The 14,712-nt window shown below is 36.5% G+C and overlaps 1 protein-coding gene across 7 annotated transcripts in view; it reads left to right on the top strand.

Moving 5' to 3' along the window:
- The window catches only part of RNLS (renalase, FAD dependent amine oxidase), a 316,262-nt gene that overhangs the window by 287,753 nt on the left and 13,797 nt on the right, over positions 1-14,712 (top strand). For 3 of the 7 annotated variants that reach the window (XM_024254285.3, XM_024254284.3, XM_054522609.2), the window contains one exon: positions 3,926-4,025. The exons of the other annotated variants lie outside the window; for them this stretch is intronic. In XM_024254285.3, the coding sequence (XP_024110053.2) occupies positions 3,926-4,025 (100 nt within the window). The remainder of the gene's footprint in view (positions 1-3,925; positions 4,026-14,712) is intronic. 7 annotated transcript variants of the gene reach the window in all.

Below are 14,712 nucleotides of genomic sequence, written 5' to 3'. Positions count from 1 at the left end.
GCCAGTAAGCTGATTTTAAAAGCAATTTTGAATCTGGCAACCTTCAAAGACATTGGCCAGTTCATCAGTATGGATATAAATACATAGCCTTCTAAGATAAGTACTTTGAAAGACAACAATTGTGTTTATCAGCTAAAGTACATTAGGTGTTTTGTTTCGTAGTTCTTTTCCATAATAAAATCAAGCTCTTTTGGTTATTCTGCCACTATTCCTATGACTTTTCTCCCATATTTGTGCTTCATAATTCTTGGATTTTTAATAATGTGATATAATTATGATCTTGGACTTTGGCATAACACAGACTCATTTCAAACCTTTGGGCAGGCTGGACCATAACTCTATGTCTCAAGGTCCTCATCTGTAAATGGTAACAACTGAACATGCCCCTTAGACTTGTGGTTAAGGTGAAATGAGAGAACACAGTAGAAAACATTTACTACAGACATTAGTACAAAGCAAGTTATCAATTAATATTACCAGTACTAGTAGTAAGAGGAGGAGATGGGGTGACAGTGCTTTGATGGTCATTTCTTTGTTGGTAGCTTAGCTCCGTGTTCATTGCTCTCTTTTCTTGATTACCTCTCTTCATGCCCACATGTCCCACTTTTTCTCTTTTCTTTCTCACTCTTTTATCCTTTCAAAGTTTATCTCTTTTCTCTTCTCTCTGTTTTATATAAGTAAATAGTCTGGATAGGAATTTTTCACTAGGTCCAATTCAATGCCAGGGACTATGACACTTAGTCATTACCATAAGGGACTGTTGAATAGCATCAGAACAAGGTGCGATGAAAGTGATAGATCCCTGTGGACACAAGGAACTCTTGCCAGTTGCTTTGTTGTTGTTTTTTAAGCTTAAAGATTTTCCAGCTTCTTGTCAATCATTCCTAAACTAACTTGCACATTTTCCAGTGTCTGATAATTTAACACAGTTGGGCCATGAGTCAACATTTCCCAATAAGAAATTATGGCCACAAGAGTATCTTGCCTATGTATCATAAGTTATAGTGACCTTCGGATAACCAAAATGGGCCCTTTGGGATAGGTGGACTGTAGTATGACCCAATTTATCAACATCAGGAAACCTAACAGGTGTCAATCATAAGCATTGCGTTGAGTAATTGCCCACCTCCTTGTCATCAGCACATAACTAGCCACTTGTTTCAGTTTATTATGAGATAGTACATATGTGTGAGATAATCAGCTGAGAAATTCTGATCATTAAATTAGGATGTACAGTCACAGTTTAATTGAAGTTTATATAGGCAGATATTTCCCCTTTTCACAAAATTCCATATTACATAAACTATTAAATGTTTTAACACATAAGAATTTAATGAAGTCATTTTTTTCTCAAAAACTCTTGGGACTTACTCTGCCATGTAGTCAGTATCACACTTATTCAGAATAACTAATTATTTTGACCAGCAAATACTTTATAAAAAACTTTAAAAAGGAGTCTGTGTCATTGGTACTGGGCAAATACTAAATATATTCACTTGCCCCCAGCATTAATACTTAAAATTGGGTGGTGGATGTTATTACATAAGCATAGATGCGCTGCAAGAAATAGGCCCTATTTCAGCACTTTCCCATAAAGAGTAAATCTACTTGGTCTATTTAAGTAAACATCAGTATTATGCTATAAAACTAACAAACAAAAAAAGTTTAGTAGTCATATCCACATTATAAACTAATACTATATACTCATCTTTTCATTAAACACACATTTGTTGAGCTTCTACTATGTGTCAAACATTGAACTGGGTTCTAAAGACTCAAAGACAGGTCCCTTCCTTTAACGAGTGTCCCACATAATCAATCAGCAAGGGTAACCAATAAGCACATAATCCTGATACAGTACAGTTTGCCATACAAAAACTATGTACAATATACTATGTGAGCACAGAGCAGACTTTGGGAGGAAGTGGTAAGAAGTAGCTTCCTAAAAGAAGATGTCACTTGAGCTAAATCCTTCAAAATGAGGGAGACAGGTAAAGTTAGTGATGTTAGAGCAGTGTTCCAAGAATACATGTACTTTTTCAGAAGCAAAAGAGGCAAAGAACACTTGAGGAATGACCAGTAGCTCAGTTTGGCGGAAATTGAACTTGGTCTTTGCCATCGTGTATTGTAGCACTTCTGTATACCATGATAATTCACATCAGCATTTTATTAGACAGTCTCTCTTTCTCTCTCTCTCTCTTTCAAGAATGCAACTTATTAATTCCTTACTCACTGTAGCTCACTGGGCTCTTTATGTAACTCACTTTATATTCCAACCACCTTGTGGAGTTTGTATCCCTTCCTCATCACATAGGTGAGAAAACTGAGGATTAGAGGGCTCAGATATCTTATGTGTGTTTCAGCTGCTAGGAAGTGGCAAAGCTGGCATTCAAATGCAGGCCTATTTAAAAGCTAGTGCTTTTAAACACCTCACTTTACTGCAGTATTTTTTGAGTTCTGGCTTTCTCCCAATTATGACACCTTCTTATACCATTCTTTTTTTGCTGCTGTCAGCTAGAAATAATCATAGTTAACATTTATACTCTGATTTTAGAAAACATTTGTATACTTGTTTTCATTTGATCCTTACAACTGTTCTGACAGATCAGGAAGTAAATATTATCTTTACTTTAAATGAGGAAATCAATGTTCCTATTGAACATTTTTCTTAAAGAACTAGTGAACAACAAAATAGAATTTCGAAAACACAACTTTATATTCAAAAGTTGATGTTTCACAGAATATACAAAAATTAACTAAAAATGGATCATAGACATGAACATAACACCTTAAATTCTAAAACTGCTAGATGAAAACATAGGAGAAAATCTTTAAGACCTTGGATTTAGTAAACATTTCTTTTTTTTTGAAATGGAGTCTTGCTCTATTGTGCAGGCTGGAGTACAGTGGCACAGTCTTGGCTCACTGCAACCTCCACCTCACAGGGTCAAGCAATTCTCCTGCCTCAGGCTCCTGAGTAGCTGGGATTACAGGCACACGCCATGGTGCCTGGCTAATTTTTTTGTATTTTTATTAGAGATGGGGTTTCACCATGTTGGCCAGGCTGGTCTTGAACTCCTGACCTCAAGTGATCCGCCCGTCTCAGCCTCCCAAAGTGCTGGGATTACAGGCGTGAACCACCCATGCCTGGCAACATTTCTTAGATAGAACACAAAAAAGCACAAACCATACAGATAGAAACTGATAAATTGAGCTTAATTAAAATCAAAAACAGTGTCTTTGAAAGACACTATTAGGAAAATGAAAAGACAGCCACAGACTTGGAGAAAATGTTGCAAAGGACATATCTGTAAAAGCATTTATCAGTGAAAGGCTAGTATTCAGAATATGCAAAGAACTCTCACAAATCAATAATTTAAAAAACAAACAGCACAATTATCTAAAAATGGGCAAAAGACTTAAAAGAGTACTTCACTAAAGAAGAGATGTGAATTTACTATGGAGTTATAAGAATTCTACACCGAAAACTATAAAACATTGCTGAGAGACATTTAAAAAGACCTAAATAAGTGAAAACACATCATATATTGAAAGATGTAATATTTTTAAGATGGCAGTATTAACCAGAGCAATCTACAGACTCGTTTCAGTCTCTATCAAAATTGCAGTGGCCTTTGCAGAAATGAAAAAGCCAAAATTCATACGGAACCACAAGGACCCCCTGATAGCCAAAACAATCTTGAAAAAAAGAACAAAGTTGGAGGACTCACATGTTCTCTTTTCAAATCTTACTGCAAAACTACAGTAATCAAGACAGTATGGTACTGACATAAGGACAGACATAGATCAATGGAATGTAATTGAAAGTTCAGAAATAAACCCATACCTATAGTCAATTGATTTATGACAATATTCTTAAGAACATTCAATGGAGAAAGAATAACCTTTTGCTTTTATAATGCAGGGACAACTTGATATCCACATACAAAAGAGTGAGCTGGACCCTTACGTCACACTGCACATGAAAATTCACTCAAAATGGATCAAAAACCTAAATATGCAAGGTAAAATAATAAAATTTCTAGAAGAAAACATACTGGTAAATCTTCATAACCTCGGATTTGGCAATGGTTTCTTAGATACAACACCAAAAATATAAGCAACAAAAGAAAAGATAATTTGGACTGGACTGCATCAAAATTCAATACTTTTGTTCATCAAAGTATTATCAAAACAGTGTAAAGATAACCCAAAGAATGGGAGAAAATATTTATGAGTCACATAAAGAACTCTTACAACAGCAAAAAAAAAAACCAACCCAATTAAAAAATGAGCAAAGGACTTGAATAGACATTTTGCCAAAGAAGAAATACAAATGGCCAATAAGCACATGAAAAGGTAAAAATCATTGTTCCTTTGGGAAATGCAAATCAAAATCACAATAAGATACTATTTCACTCCCATTAGGATGGCTATAAGATACAGAATAATAAGTGTTAGAGAGGATGTGAAGAAATGGAACACTTGTACTTTGCTAGTGGGAATGTAAAATGGTGCAGCCGCTATGGAAAACAGCTTGGTGGTTCCTCAATAAGTTAAGCAGAGAATTACAATATGACCCAGCAATTCCACTCCTAGATGTATAATCAAAAGAAAGGAAAGCATGTGTTCAAAGAAAACTGCATACACAAATGTTCATAACAACACACTTTAGCCAAAAGTGGAAACAACCCAAATGTCTATCAACTAATGAATGGATAAACAATATATATTATATCGATACAGGGGAATATCATTCAGCCATAAAAAGGGATGAAGTGCTGATATATGCTATAACATGAATGAACCTTGAAAACATGTTATTTGAAAGAAGCCAGTCATAAAGATAACATCTCTTGAATGATTCCATTCATATGAAACATGCAGTATAGGCAAATTCATAGAGACAGAAAGCAGATTAGTGTTTACTGGTCACTAATTGCAAATTTTATGTGTATTTCACCAAACACACAAAAAAGAGGAGATGTGAATGGCAACTGAGTACACAGAAAGACAATGACCATCAATGGTCATTAAGGAAGTTCAAATTACAACTATGATGAAATACTACAACATACCTACAAGAAAACATGCTATGTGAAAGAAACCAGTCACAGCTCAGATCAGAAACTCTGAAGATGACAAATGCTGGCAAGGATGTGAAACAACTGTTAATTCTCACATATCACTGGTAGGAATGCAAAATGGCACAGCCACTTTGAGAAATACTTTGGCAGTTTCTTACAAAGGTAAACATGCACTTACCATGTGACCCAGCAACCCCACTCTTAGAGATTTACCCAAGAACAATGAAGACATGCATCCTCATAAAAACCTATATCCAAATAATATTAGCAGCTTTATTAATAATTGCTGAATAGTGGAAATAACCTAAATATTCATCACCTGCTAAGTGGGTAAATATTACACATCCATAAATGAAAAACTACTCAGTAATAAAAAGGAACAAACTAGAAATATTTATAATAATGTAAATGAATCTCAGAAGCGTTATCTCAGTGAAAGAAGTCAGACTCAAAGTCTGTGTTTATGACTTTCTGGAAAAGGTAAAACTGTAGAGACAAAAAACAGATTAGTGTTAGCAGGGGCTGTGATTGAGAGGAAGGGATTAACTGCAGTGGGGCATAAGGGAAATTTAGGGGGTGGTGGAAATGTTCTCTGTTATTTGTAGTGGCTGTTACACAACTGTATATGTTGTCAAAATATAGAACAATACACACAAAAAATAAATTTTACTGTATATAGGTTCAATTAAGCTGACTTTTAAAACCACCTGTGTTTTTTATTCTCCATTATTGTCTTTCTGAGGAACACAGCATTAAATTTTTTAATACTTTTAATTTAATTTTCACAGTATTAAAAGTAGAAGGAAGTTCGTTTCTAGACCTGAAGATCAAAATGCCTGCATTCTTTTTTGCCATAATCCTATGGCCCAGATATAAAGTCATTGAGTCCATTTAACATGAATGAGAACCAGAAAGATATGTCAATGCCATGCTTCTGGGTCATCAAGAAGAATAAATAAGGAATGGGAGAAGAAATGCAGAAAAATCAAGTCTGTGGGAAATTAACCAGCTGTCAACCTACAGAGCAGGAAGAGGTAGTAGTGAGGCCCAGTTCAGGAGGAAAAGTGATTTTCAGTTTATCTCTAGACTCACCATGGAAAGCACTTTCAGTCCTTTGCATCCTAGCATCCCAAGCAATTGGATCCTTTGAGAAATTGTGAGAGAACATTTATATTTAGATGAAAACAAAATAATTCCAAATCTGTTAAATCAGTTTACAGAAAGGAGCTAGTTTTTTACCCTCACACTTTTCATAGTGCTCAGCAACTACTGGGAACAAAACAAATATTTGAAGAATTAATGAATGAATATACTAAAACTTGCTGAAGGGCAGAACAATTTTCTATTAAATTAAAAACTCTAAAGGAGAATGTAATATGACTATTGTTCTGTCCACTATTACTTTAATAGTACTAGAGAAAACCGTATTTCATTCTTTATTGTGTGCTTGTTCTGAACAAGTCTTCATCAAAAGAGTTTGCTCCAGTGTTTTCAGGGTTTTAAAAGATAGAATAGATCTAAACAGAGTCAATGTAGACCTCAGCAATTGAATATACAATTTCAGCAAAGTATGTCCTTTGCAGTTTGAGCCCACTAAAGCTGCTACATGGATCATATAATTGATTTGTGGCACATTCTGCCTGCATCTACCCAATGGTTTATTAAAATAGAATAGACAAATGCCAATAAAATGAAAAGCTCCACTTAGAATTGACCAAACCACATTGCTTTCTTCACACCTAAGGTATTCCAACCAATGGTAATTTTACAGCAGCTCTCTGTAGTACCAGATACAGAGCTCTGTAATCAGGAGTCCACAATACAAGTAAGCCTTTCCCTAAAGCACAACAAAGAAATGAGTTTATGAAATCACCATTAAATATAATATAACACTGGAGAGATGAGAACAGAGGAAAGATGAAATGAACACAACACATACGAACCAATTAAAAATGTACCATCTCTGCAGGAAAGCACCCGTGTGTTGATAAAGCTCTTTATGAATATTAAGTACTGTAGCACAAGATGATTAGAACTGAGAGCCTCAAAAATCTGTGGCCAAAAGAGGTTCAATTATCAAAGAAAGATACCTAAAAATAGATTAAATGGTATAATCAGCACCCCAATTTATCATTATTATCCCAGTTTGGAGTATCACTTATCTTTAATAAGATTCAGTGTATGGTTAAGAAATAATATTTATCCTCACTTTTCTTAATAGTATAACAAATATATTTCATATGTGTATGATTTCTACTTCACTACAAAAATCTGAGCATGGAGAATCAACTGTTTTAAGAAAGAATTTTTTAAATTAAATCAGAATAGGTGTTGTCCTGGGCAATTCAGTTGCTCAGGAACTGGGATAGAGTGGTGAGGGGTTAAGTGTGACAAAAGAGAAGGTGGTTAATAGCATGGTTATTTGGAGGGTGGGGGCGAAAAAGCAAAATTTAGAGACTCAGAAACTAAAGAAAATTATTTCCATAGAGAAAAAAATTCCACCACCCTTAGAGAACATTTGAACACTGAGAATATAAAAATTTCAAGACTTTGAATTAGCTTTTTTGTTGGCTTGTGTTCATTCATTCTTTGAGCAAATATTTATTCAATGCCAGTCATATACAGTGGAGTAATAGATACCAGAAATACAAAGATGAGTAAGACACCGCCCCCATAGCTTGCTACTTTAAGGACTCAAAAGGCTTTTAAACATCAAATATCTCTTACCAAATTGCATTTTGGTTAGTTATGTATAGAGGAATTGGCAACATTTTGTTGGATTTTCGTCAAACCCCAAAAGGATTTTTTAAAAATAGGAGAACGTTAAGGGTAAATACACCCCTAGTAGAAGTAGGAACATTACATTTTGAATTTGGCCAATAGAAAATATTTTGTGTATAAATTAAAAAACAAAAACAAAAACAAAAAAAACCTGTTTTCAACTTTCATGTTCCAGCCCTTCCTTTCTTATATTATGGAACTTTATTCAGTGGCTAATAGTATTGTTCCACTGTAGCCACAGCACTGAAGTTATATCTTTTTCAGAGTGCCTGGACTAGTTTCCTATATGCAAATAGGTAAACAGGCATTTCCATTGACATCAGAATAAGTTCTGGTCTCTCCTTCATTTACTGACACTTCTCCCTGTGTGTGTAAACAGGCATGTGATTAATGCTATAATCAATGCCTTGGGAATATGGTAAGATTAGGGAGATATATACAGAGAATCAATATGAACCGCATTCACTCTCTAGGCCACATGTAATTTGAATTTATTCCACATTTGATTAAGTCATTTTCCCCCAATCCCTATTTTCCTCCAACCCTTAGATAGTTACTACCTAAATATTTAACCATGGGCGAACAAACGAACCATGTGTTACTGTAGATTCTAGTTCTATCTAGAGTAATATTTGTATAAAAAAGAGATTGTGCAGATTTCTGGGAAACATGTTTTATACAAGATTCATTCCATTTTTAGAAATTACTCATCCACTCACCAAACCCACACTCAGGTTATCCAGTGATAATGGAAATTACTGATGGGTTTTCAAAGCTCACCTTAGCTCCTCCCTAGCTGCCATCTCTACCTTTCATGGAAAACATTCTTCAGACTGACAGAGACTCTGCTTTGAGCTGTGTCAAGCCTTACCCCAGAGCAGTGGTTCCAAGCATTTTTTTTTTCATGGACCAGTAAAATCCCTCTAGATGTTTTGGGAACTAAGATAATATTGTTATCTTTTAATTCTTCAATTAAAAATTTAAAAGGCAAAAACACAGCTACAAGAATTTAAACAAAAGAATAGCCCCAAAAATAAAGTTACAGCCTCATAACAGATTTATAAATATTATATATATATAATGCACTTAGCTCCATGAAAAAGCTCAGAATTCTTACTTTTTTTTCATCTTGCCACAGATTGCCTTTTGGGAAAAACTACCTTTGTGCTTTGCATAGATAGGGGTTATAAAGGAACAAGTTAACCAAATATTCAATTTCTGCTGTTTATGTACCATGGCATGGGCTTAGGTTTACACTGGCAGCAGAGTAGAGAAATGCAAGGAAGTGAGAAAATGTATGAATCAGCTCCATACCGTCTTAACCTTCAAAGCTATTTATTATTGCCAGTATGGTCAATACCTCACATATGCGATGAGCAGGGGAAATGCCAAGGCAAGAAGATTATTACTCAAAGTTTTCCCCAGTCAAGTTAGTGTGCAACCAGTAAACAATAACATTTCTCTGAATTCAGGAACAATTTAAGTAAAAAGTCACTTGTAGACACTGGAGTGGATGAAAATTTTTTTTTTTGTTTCTTGTTTTTTGTTTTGAGACAGAGTCTCACTCTGTCACCAGGCTGGAGTGCAATGGCATGATCTCAGCTCACTGCAACCTCTGACTCTGGTTCAAGCCATTCTCCTGCCTCAGCCTCCCAAGTAGCTGGGATTACAGGCACGTGCCACCACGCTCAGCTAATTTTTGTATTTTTTTTTTTTTTTAAGTAGAGACAGGGTTTCACCATGTTGGCCAGGATGGTCTGAATCTCCTGACCTCATGATCCACCCGTCTCAGCCTCCCAAAGTGCTGGGATTACAGGTGTGAGCCACCGCGCTCGGCCAAAAATTGTTATTAAAAGATGCAGTGTGAGTATCAAAGTACAAGTGATGGCTTAGATATCTCCATCTGCTGTCAAGGCTCATGCATACCAAAAGCTTATTAAAATGACCTGCAGGAAGGTAATATGACATAAAAAAGTGGTAAAATTATCTACAGTCTTTTGCAACTAGGGTTTTTTTTTTTTTTTAATGTGAATTACCTTGTGTGCAGTTGAGAAATAAGAGATCAGTATCAGGAGACTCATATTGGTTTCAAACTCATTTATATTTTGAAGTAATTGGAGTAAGTTTTCTTACAGGCAAAGATAAAGCCTTGCTAAATGTGAAGGTCTTAGGAATAAAAACTAAAAATCTACAAACATGCTTTCCTTTAGTGCAAATAGTGGCTGTTCCAATGGCTTAAAGAATTGCTGGTTTTCTACCATGTTAAGCTCTTCAGCAAAAGTGGAAGTCCAGATGGTGAAACCACAAAGATATTTCCCCTATATTAACATGACAGACTGATGAAAAAGGCAGCATCCTAGATCATATTTTCAATTTAGCTTAAAATGGTCTATTTTAGAAGCAACTGTCCTCCAAGACCCATATCTCAAAGGAGAAACACAAGCCCCAGGATCTAGGCTGCAAAGAATGTACCACTGTAGCTAGATGCAGAAGCTGGGAGAATGTTAACTGTACTAGCCACTTTACTATGATGTTTATTGGTTTTGTTAGTGCTTGGTTCAAGGTTCCATAGGCTTTGAGTCATCTGCCCCCAACTCTGTTTTTTCCACAAGCCCTGATATTTTTAGCATACAATTTTGTAGAACTATGGTTGTAGCTAAAACACCTGTATTTTATTTTCACACAGCAGCCGAAGCACCTTTGTGACCCAGAGAAGGGTAGTGTCCTGGAGAGGGGTCTTAGAAGGTTATTAGAAGGAATTGTAATTGGGTTTCCAGCGGCATCTAGAGGAAATGGTTCCTGATGTGATCTGTTTCTTGGCATTGAAGGGTCTCTGGTTTGGAGAAAGGCAATGCATCAAGCTATCATAACTTAATGGGAAAGGAGAGAAAAAAACAGTAAAGAATATTTAGTTCCCTTATTTCTAATTATGCGTTCCTTCTGTAATCTTCTAATCCAGGGTTGGTATATAGAATTCCTCTCAAGTGCCAACTCCAATTGACTGGTGGTGGCTGCCTGAGGCACGGAAGGGAGAAGGATGCTGAGGCCCTGTTGGGCTTCCTGGAAAGAATGCCACGATTGATTAGTGATGTCTGTCAGGAGTTGCTGCACCTGTGTCACCCCCATAATCTATGATACAGTTGGGGAAATTTGCCCAGCAAGATGAATGATCTGGGAAGACAACCAGACTTGGTTCTGGAATTGGTACATTTACCTTCCTTTGAAAATGAACAAATGGATTCTTAGATAACCAGTATATCTCTGTCAGTTTCACCTGAGGCTGCTCATTTGGGTGAGCTGGGAAAATGGAGTGTTTAAACCAGCAATGCTAAAGACATTAGAAGTCCTAACACCAACAGTGCTACTTAACTGGAAAAGCACCGCTTAAAGGATCCTACCATTCATTATCTTTTGACTTGTCATGCACTGAGAAACTGTGGAGTATTTACTGTCCCTCTCCCCTCACCTTACTTAATACTTGCCGTATTTCTTCAACTATAAGATGCCACCCCATCAGTACACACCAGGAGACAGTCAAAATATAGTTTTCACATGTGTGAACTTGGTTATTTCTGGTGCTCTTGGAGTGGGCAGCTGTAACTTCTTGATATTTAAACTAACAAATTATTTAAGAACAATTTGAGGAAAGAATATGAGGCCTAGTTGCTGTCTGAAAACCTTTCTTTCCCAGTGAAGAGAAAAAAGCATAATCCATACTTGCAGAACAGTGTCAGCAGCTCAGAAGAAAACCCAAGAAAAAATAATTCAGTGGAACATCCTTGTAAGAAATGCCACATTGCCAGTGTTTTAGACAGCACAGAGGACAGACTGCAAAGGAAGTGCATGGATATCAGACATCAGCATGTCTGAGTTAAAGAGTGGTTCAGAAAAGTCCATCTCTAAATGCGAGCCTTTAGAATGGCTTCACCAATGTATTTCTCTTTTATTTCCTTTTTATGTTTGCAAAAGATACATGTAGATAAATCCGAAAGAACTTTTCTATTAAGTATAAAATAAAGTTTTGTGTCATGTTGACACCATTTTTTCTTTCTCATTGGTACATAAAATATTGATGTGTTTTATGGTGCCTTAGATTCAATGAAATGTGATATAATTTGCATTCATAGAATAAGTGAGGAAAGGTAGCAGGAAAAACTTGATTATTCGTTGTCCAGTCTCCCTGATCACATTAGTTGCACATCTAGAATTAGAATTTATAAAACCTTAATTCTTGCCTACCCACTTGAATGTCACCTGTTGCCATGTTTCAGAAAGGTTTGTTTAAGTAACCAAATTATGGGCTGGATGGCTGAATAGGTCAGCCTAAAATAAAGCCACTCTATAGGCCATACAAATGACTGTTCTCTATGGGTAAATGTCTCCTAGTCCAGGGACGCACTGTAGCTTTAGCATAGATATGAAAGGAAGAATGGACATTATTTGAATTATTTTGCAAATAATCAACTGTCATTTTGTGAAAATACTCAGCCTACTTGTCTGCCTACCTCTTTCTTTTCATCTTTAATTTCATTTTCACACCAAAAGCACTTTTTTGTGTGAACTTTTACAATTAGTAATCGTGATGCAAATAAACTATTAGGCTGAACCATATACAAATTGACAATATTTTACCATTTTTGACCTACAGAATCAGCAAGTTTATGCGGTTCAACTTAATACATGACAGGAGACAGTCATTAAAGCAGTGCACAGTCTGAGGCCAGAGGACACCCCTTCATTCATCATTATTAAGAGTCTTCTAAATACAATAGTTCCTCCATTTGAGCTTCTCCTCAGCTATATGGGGAGCCTCTGAATAATACTTTTTGTGTAGGTTTTCTGTCAAGACCTTCGTTTGATCAACTGTGTACAATATCTTTTTTTAACTCAATAAACATTTATTGCACACTTTCATATGGTCCAGGCACTGTTCTCAGCCTTGGATACAAAGATCAGTGAGTCAGAGTCCCTATTCTTAGAAGCTTGCAGTCTAGGAGGGGAGGAGACAGGCATGGACATCATTACAGTGCAAAATAGCAAGTAATATAATAGATAGAAATAACATGCTGAAAAGGCACTGACCTTGCCTGGCTGAGCAAGAATGCCTCAGAGCAGGTGATGTTTATACTGAGTCTTGAAGGATGAGCAATTTACTTGTCAGCAGAGAGGAGGAATGATGCAACATCACCCAGCAAAATGGTTTGTTCCAAGCCACAGAAGTACAAGAAAAAGAACCTGAGTTTGAATATAGATAGGACAAAGGCGAGAGAAGTGGCAAAGACAAGGGTGACAAAGGTGAGAGAAGTGGCACGAGGTGAGATTTGAATGGAAGTAAGATCCTGGTTGTGAAGAGCTCTCCATGAGGGGCTTTGGCATTTGCATTTTATATAACAAAACACGTTGACATGGGTTTAAATTGCTTAGAAATAAAACCACTTCTTCAGCTTTATTTATATACCCAGTTCAGTTATCGCCTAAGTTTATAGAAACATTGCATTTGCTACTCTAGAGCAGGCAAGAGTTCTTTCTGACCAGCCCTGGCACACATGTGAGCCAAAGCAACCTGGATTTGCAAGGGGTTGTTTCAGCCCTGACATCTCTCTTAAACACAGTCATTGAGCTGTGGTTCCTCACTGTGGCTGAAAGCATAGCCAAAGGCTGCATTATTGTGAGATTGTGGCTTTGACAATTACGTGCTTCTCCACTGCAGGGCTCTTACTTTACATGGGTGAAGGAGCTTGCCAATACACGCTCCATGTTTTCATATTTTCCTCATCGGGTAATTGCAAAATGGGTGATTCCACCTAAATACAGTGAGATTGATTTCATCCAAACTGCCGACTGGCTAATCAGTGGCCCAGTTTTCCAGCCATGTGATCTGGCATCTGGCATTTACCACTCATCAAATTAAATTACACAGCACCAATAAATTACCACCTCATGACTGGGCAAAACCTTTTTCCTTAAACTCCTTCCTGGTTAATACTTGTGCAATGTTTAATAGTGCCACAGTTTATCTATACAGGGAAGTCAACAGGAATGTATCAAAATTTTACCACAAATGGAGATTTATGTATGTGCAAATTATACATAGATAGACACACACATATATATGTATAGATATGAATATGTAAGAATGCGTTATTCTATTGATGTGAATTTTCCAGATGCCTAAGGCTAAGTGACTAATCAAAAATTTTTGTTTTGTTTTACTTAATCGAGTCTTTATGGAAATATTTCTGAAAGTGCTGGAAATGTAAGTTCTGGAGTCAGCCTGCTCTGTTCGAATCCCTGTTTCTTTATCTACTGACTTTTCGTCTTTGGGCAAGTAGTAATCTTTCTGAGCCTCAACTTTCTTATGTATAAAATAAGAACAATAGTAACCACCTCATAGGGTTGCTATGTGAATTAAATGGGGTGTGCATATACAGCATTTGATAGGCAGTGGACATTCAAGAAATGCTAGCAATGAATATTTTATGCATATTAGAATTGCTTCTTGAAAGCTGGGGCCATCATGGTGAACATTAATGATTGTAGGACAACTAATAACTGATGCCCTCAGCTCCTATTAAGAGCCAGAAAATTATTTGCCTCTCCATTAAATTGCCCCATACTGCCAGGATTCTTCCCAGTCTTGTCTGGGTTTTGAGTTTTTATATAGCAACCCAATATGGTTTGGCTCTGTGTCCCCATCCAAGTCTCATCTTGAACTGTAATCCCCATAATCCCCATGTGTTGAGGGAGGTACCTGGTGGGAGGTGATTGGATCATGTTGGCAGTTTCCCCCATTCTGTGCTCATGATATTGAGTGAGTTTTCATGAGATCTGATGGTTTTGTAAG

This window comes from Pongo abelii, chromosome 8, assembly GCF_028885655.2.
Source record: "Pongo abelii isolate AG06213 chromosome 8, NHGRI_mPonAbe1-v2.0_pri, whole genome shotgun sequence".
Lineage (NCBI taxonomy): Eukaryota > Metazoa > Chordata > Mammalia > Primates > Hominidae > Pongo > Pongo abelii.
The sequence above is the reverse complement of the archived record's forward strand: the minus strand, read 5'-3'. Positions and strand labels throughout refer to the sequence as shown.